This window comes from Atta colombica, unplaced genomic scaffold, assembly GCF_001594045.1.
Source record: "Atta colombica isolate Treedump-2 unplaced genomic scaffold, Acol1.0 scaffold12, whole genome shotgun sequence".
In the NCBI taxonomy this organism is placed as follows: domain Eukaryota; kingdom Metazoa; phylum Arthropoda; class Insecta; order Hymenoptera; family Formicidae; genus Atta; species Atta colombica.
Window position 1 is genome coordinate 2,775,988 of NW_017259206.1, and position 1,083 is coordinate 2,777,070.

At 28.3% G+C, this 1,083-nt stretch overlaps 1 protein-coding gene across 1 annotated transcript in view; it reads right to left on the reverse strand.

Annotated features, from left to right (window-relative positions):
* Positions 1–1,083, reverse strand: part of LOC108694448 (RING finger protein 17-like) — a 211,676-nt gene that overhangs the window by 2,543 nt on the left and 208,050 nt on the right. The window contains exons 17-18 of the mRNA XM_018203958.1: positions 768–916; positions 309–673 (exon numbers count right to left, since the gene is read on the reverse strand). Of these exons, the coding sequence (XP_018059447.1) occupies positions 309–673; positions 768–916 (514 nt within the window). The remainder of the gene's footprint in view (positions 1–308; positions 674–767; positions 917–1,083) is intronic.

Here is a 1,083-nt window from a genome sequence, read left to right on the forward strand (position 1 = left end):
TATATATATATATAAGTATGCATATTCATAATGCTATAATATTATATTATATGATATACATTGCAAAATTCTAATTTTTTTATGTACAGATTTTTTTTAAGTCATTTTTCCGGAATCCTGTTGGATATCCAGAAAATGTCAGATATCCAATTAAAAAAAACTGCCTTCTCAGATATCTGATCGGATATCAGATATTCGATGTTATATTCTATCCGGATATTCAATGTATTCGATATCCGGTATTCGATAATTTTATGATCTAATGTATCCCTAATAATTACTATACATATAATCAAAAGATAACGTACTGTATTTCTTAGAATGTAAGTACACCATGCATTTAACATCCACATATGTCGTTATAGCGTGAAATACTTCTTCCGTGATTTCGATTGGTGGCAACCAGTCTGAGAACTTTACCGAACCTTCACGATTTGTCGAATCGCAAACCTTGTGTTTAGTCATCGTAGCTGAAGAAATTAAACCGTTTAACTCTAGTTTAATTTTAGATCTATCTTGCCATGGCTTACATGATGTCGTAGTAATATCCAATTCATCTTTAGTCGGATCTTTGTCCAACCATTTAACATTTTCTTCGTTCGGCACCCAATGACTAATCTCCAACTGCTGTTTAAATTCTTCTGCGAGAATTGAGTCTGCGTTTGCAAAGTAGCTATTGAGTTGAATTAAAAATTATAATTCAAACATTACATATAAATTAAGGGTTCTTTTTTATAAATAAATTAAATATTGAATTAATTTCTTACTCCTTAATGGGTAAAGCAACACCCTTCTCCACCAACATTCGGTTGATAGAATTTATTTCTATCTTAGTTGGTGCTAACGGTCCTGGTATTTTAGATTGTCTTACCCAAAGCTCAACAGGTATTACGTCATCAGAAAATTCTTCATGAACCTTAATATACACAATAACAGTAATTACATTTTTATATTCGTAATCAACATTCAGTAATTGAAATTAATATTATTTTTACATAATTTTTATAAAATAAAAATATTTTATACGATATTTATAATTTATTATAGAATTCAAGATAAAATTTTATTTATAATTTTATATGT